The sequence below is a fragment of the Phoenix dactylifera genome, unplaced genomic scaffold (genome assembly GCF_009389715.1).
Source record: "Phoenix dactylifera cultivar Barhee BC4 unplaced genomic scaffold, palm_55x_up_171113_PBpolish2nd_filt_p 000761F, whole genome shotgun sequence".
Classification (NCBI taxonomy): Eukaryota; Viridiplantae; Streptophyta; class Magnoliopsida; order Arecales; family Arecaceae; genus Phoenix; species Phoenix dactylifera.
This window is the reverse complement of record NW_024068132.1, coordinates 108551-113633: the sequence shown is the minus strand read 5'-3', so window position 1 is coordinate 113633 and position 5083 is coordinate 108551. Positions and strand designations below refer to the sequence as shown.

General features: G+C 41.4%; 1 protein-coding gene across 1 annotated transcript; it reads left to right on the top strand.

Annotated features, from left to right (window-relative positions):
• The first annotated feature begins 1199 nt into the window (after positions 1 to 1199).
• On the top strand, positions 1200 to 1977 carry LOC120107094 (glycine-rich cell wall structural protein 2-like). Its single transcript, XM_039120250.1, has one exon. It carries the CDS (start codon positions 1206 to 1208, stop codon positions 1803 to 1805), a length of 600 nt encoding a protein of 199 aa, XP_038976178.1. The 5' UTR covers positions 1200 to 1205; the 3' UTR covers positions 1806 to 1977.
• The last annotated feature ends 3106 nt before the right edge of the window (positions 1978 to 5083 follow it).

The window sequence follows — 5083 nt, the reverse complement described above, 5'->3', positions numbered from 1 at the left end:
ATTTTGTAAGAGACACATGTTATTTATTATATTAAATATATAAATAATTTAAATAATTTACATAGATATTTTCTATTTTTCAAACTATATAAATTTTATTAACATTTTTACTCGTGGTTCTTATATTGTTTCTTGCACTCATTTCCCAATTTGCAACCATAGATGGAATTATATATAGCGTTGTAGTATTTCAAATGTAGATACTTTAATTACCCTGATAAGTTATATGTAAATATACATATATACCTACATACATGCATACAAACAAGCATAAGTATGTATGTATGTATATACGTACATCCATACATATGTATGTTCATATGTAAAAACATATATATATATATATATATATATATATATATATATATATATATATATATATATATATATATATATATATATATATGCATACATACATACATGCATGTATACATACATACACATGCATAGATGCATGCACACACATGTGCATACAAATATACATACATCATGGGAGAAGTCCACCATCGTATTCCAACTGCAAATAAAGAATTGTTGATTCATCGAGAAGAAACGCGGAAACCTTGCTGTAAAGCACCCATTTCCGGTCAAAACTCTTTTGAGGATAACACAGTTTTGGACTAACAATTTGTAAAATACCTGAACATTAGTCCACCCATTCTGGTGATTAATTTCACACTCTCCCACCATCCACAGGAAGGTCCTCAGCAGTCGAGCTGGTATCAAACTTAATGCTTGTTGCTTTTTACTAGCTAGAATGAATGATCTCCAATCTAACAATTCTTCGTGAGGTTAAATAAAACAATATTGTACAAAAAGGTGGTACCTACCAAACAATAAAAAATAATAAAATTTAAACAAGTTGGCAACTACGTCAACGATGCATGCATGCAAGTCCAGGAAGATACCTGCCGACTAGGTGCAAAAGATGGGCCGTAGCACACTGTTCGGTACCAGGTGGAGTCTTTCCACGAACCGATCATAATTTAAAGCAAATGTTGGTGAAAGAACAGGGTGACGTAGCCAAATAACACACTGTAGTCCTTTTGTTCCCTCCTTTCACCCGAGAAACCATGTTCACACCACGTAAATAAAGTAGAATTAGGACGTTTGCATGTGTAGGCGGCTCGCATGCAACTCTATAAATATCCATGCTGTCTTTCCCTTCAACACAGATCATTTCTTCAGTACTTGTTTTGGCAACTATGGCTGGTACTAAGCTTGTTGCTCTCTCCTTTATAGTGTTGCTAGGCATTAGCCTCTCTGAGGCAAGCCGATTCTTGACATCGGCTAGTGGCGGAGGCGGCGGTGGTGGCGAAGGTGGGGGTGGGGGTGGGGGTGGTGGCTCTGGGAATGGCTCCGGATCTGGCTATGGTTCCGGGTCTGGCTATGGTGAAGGAGGTGGATCAGGGTCCAGTGGTGGAGGCTATGGACGTGGCGGCGGCGGCGGTGGCGGTGGCGGTGGTGGAGAAGGTGGAGGAAGCGGTTCTGGGTATGGGTCAGGGAGCGGATCGGGCTCTGGATATGGGTCTGGTTCAGGAGCCTACGGTGGAGGATATGGAAGCGGCGGAGGTGGTGGAGGTGGGGGTGGATCCGGTGGTGGGAGTGGAAGTGGCGGAAGTGGGTCGGGATATGGGTCCGGCAGTGGTTCCGGGTACGGTGAGGGCGGTGGTGCCCATGGTGGTGGATATGGAAGTGGCAGCGGCGGCGGCGGGGGCGGCGGTGAAGGCTCTGGCTCCGGGTCAGGCTATGGATCGGGCTATGGATCCGGGTATGGGAGTGGTGGGGGGCACGGTCGCCGTTAAATCCTAGTCCTCTACTTGCATGAAGCCCTGCTTGTTCTCCACCTATTCTATCTCTACATCTCTTATTCTCCCTGTTTTGCTGCTGTGCGTTTTTTTATATTCTTTTTTTGTGAAAAAGTACTGCTTGTAATAAATATAATAAATAATGTAAGGGCTCCTGGTTCTGAATAAAAGCAAGTTTGTATACTAAATTAAAACTTTTTCCACTCTCCATTTAGAACAAAGAACACTGCCTACTATGAAACAATTTACTGATCATTTTTGAGACGGATGAATAAGTTACTAATGTAAGAACCCATATTTTTTTTTTATTTGGGCTTGGGCTAATCCTAGGCCACTGCGCTCGGGCCGGCCTAAGGGCCCCGGCTATTTAGCCGTGAGGCAGAGGAGGAGTCTTCCTCTCCTCCTTCACCGAACTCCCCCGAATCCATCGGAAGAGGAAACAAAAAAAAAAAAAAAAGAGAAGGGAGAGGGAGACGGGATCAAATCCTACCTAATTTGCATCAAACTCCATCTATAAAAGAATCTATTCATCTCCTCCTAGGGCATCAACCGAGAGCTTTTCCAAGAAAAAAAAAAAGAAAAAGAAAAAGGGAGATCCGTAAGAAGCTTGGGTTGTTCGCCGTCGGGCTTGTCGGAGGAGCTCACCGGAGGCGAGGTGAGGTCCCTCTCCTTCCTCTCTTTTGGCCGTGGGCCACTATTTCCTTGGGAATCCGGCCGGCAAGCCGCCGGATCGATGTGAACCAAACTCCCCTGTTTTTGGTTTGCTTTTCCTCTTTCATTCCAGCTGGCCGTCACCGGCCATGGCGCACTGCCGGCACCACCACAGGCCGACGACCATGGGGCGTCGCCGGCCGTGGGTCGCCTGCCGAGCACCCTCCCCCTTTCTATCAGGAAGGAAGATAGGGAGAGAGAGAGAGTTTCTTCTTTGCTATTTTATTGACGGGAAGGAGGAAGGAAGAGAGGGAGAGAGAGAGTGTTGGTTATTTTATCTTCTCTCTTTAGTTGCTGTCTTTTATTAGTCTATTTTCTCTCTAGTTTAATTCAGGGAGATCATGGATTGTTGGTTAGTCTTGGGGTACTAGATACTTGTAGACCCTTGAGAGGATCCATAGAGAGTTTTGGGTTGTCAGATATCTTGGATAATTTTTAATATTATCTTGGTTCTGTAGGAGAACAATCTATTGGACGAAAGGATGTTGAGCGAAGTTCTGCGCATCCCAGTTCCTAGATCGCCGTGAGGGCGGGTGATTAGTCTATCTAAGTTTTACAACAAAGAGTAAGAATCCTTGTACGCCAATCCTGCATGATATAAATATTTTTGCATCATATATGTTTGATCTGCTATGATCCAGACAAAGCAAAATAGTTTTATATTTTATTATATTTTGATCGTGTTGGCTTGTGATTGGTAGTATGATGGATGCATGTATATGTATATCTTATACCTACATAATTGAATTTATGAATGTGGTGGTATGGACTAACCATGTTATATTGGTTGCCCTGTCACGGGCCGAAAACGTGACCATGGTTAGTCTAGGCCGGATATAAGATGGAAAAAGGAATTGATGTGTGTATGTGAATTGGTTAAATGAGTAGGGACTTTGGGCTTATCTCGTTAGTATTGATTGCCCCATCACAGGCTGGAAATGTGATATTATCGATTGCCCCGTCACAGGCTGGAAATGTGATACTATCGATTGCCCCGTCACAGGCTGGAAATATGATACCATCGATTGCCCCGTCGCAGGCTGGAAATGTGATACCATCGATTGCCCCGTCACAGGCTGGAAATGTGACACTATCGATTGCCCCATCACAGGCCGAAAATGTGATACTATCGATTGCCCCGTCACGGGCCGGAAACGTGACCGGGATGTAGCCCAAAGTCGGAAAGATAATTGATCCGGATCAAGTTAATATAGAATGGAAAGAAAAAGCATTGAAAATATTAATGAAGATTTATGAGCTATCATATGCTATATCATTTTTGCATGGTTGGACTTTCATTGATATTTGACGTACATACTTATGTTGATTATTTAAGGCCTTTTGATAGCCGGTTTATGATTTCATGAAATGTGCATCGATTTGTCGTGGTTTTCAAATCTATATTATTATTGTGTTGGTGTGGATGTGTAGGGATTCTTACTGGGCTGTAAAGCTCACCCCCTTTTCTTCTTTTTCTTTACCAGAGTTGCAGCATGCATAGTTTTGGATGGGATGGGCGCAGAGTGCGAGCACTAGAGTCATTAGTTAGTTAGTTGTTTATCCTTCTTTGATGTCGATGAACATTTGAAGAGCTCGTATTTGAACTAATTTGTTTATTTGGACATGTCGGATTTGTCTATTTGAATTATAAATTTCTTGTGGATTTATTGGAATTTTTGTTAATCATAGGCCTTGCATGATCTTTAGGGCACTGCTCTAGGGCTCATGCGGCCGGTCGCGTACCGGACCCGGGTGCTGGGTTCGGGGCGTGACAGAGTGGTATCAGAGCTTAAGGTTAAGGTATCCTAGAGTTTAGGTTCAGGTGAGTGTGAGTGGAGAATTATGATAGGAAAACTATCAGAGTCTTGGTTTATAATCGCTTGAGATTGTAACAGGAATGATATTATAATCTAAGGTTTAAAAACCACTAGGGACTGTGGCCTTAGTGGCATTTGAGTTTGAGGTTTAAGATCATTGGGATAGTGACAAAATTGGAATCTGAGCATATGTTTAAGATCACTAAGGATTGTGATAGAAATATATCATAGCTTAAGGTTATGATCACTTGGGATGACATGATAATTAAATTCAATGCTTATGTATAAGATCACTAGGCATTGTGATAAAATGTAAGTATTGGGTTTGATATTCTACAAGTATAGAAGGACTGGATAAATTGTCTTTGATCATGATAAAAGAGGATTAGACCTAAGGCAAGGAAGGTTAGCCTTGGCACATTGGTTATATCATGTTTAGATGTTGTGTAAGTGACCTGAAAGTTCAAACATGATATGGGTGTAGATGTGATAGCACTTTTGGTTTTGCTGGTAATTATTAGAGTAAAGTTTGTGCATGGATCTATCATAGCATTGGAGTGAGCTAAGAATGATTTTTTCATAATATTAAAGCAGATTGTTCTTCGAGGTTAAATCTGTATATGAGATTATATTTGGTATTGACATGTTTGGATATTTTAAATAGGTGTATTTCTATTGGTGGGTTAAATTCTTAAGGCTAGTATGCAAATTGGTGGAGAATTCTAATTACTTGAATTTGTATATTCA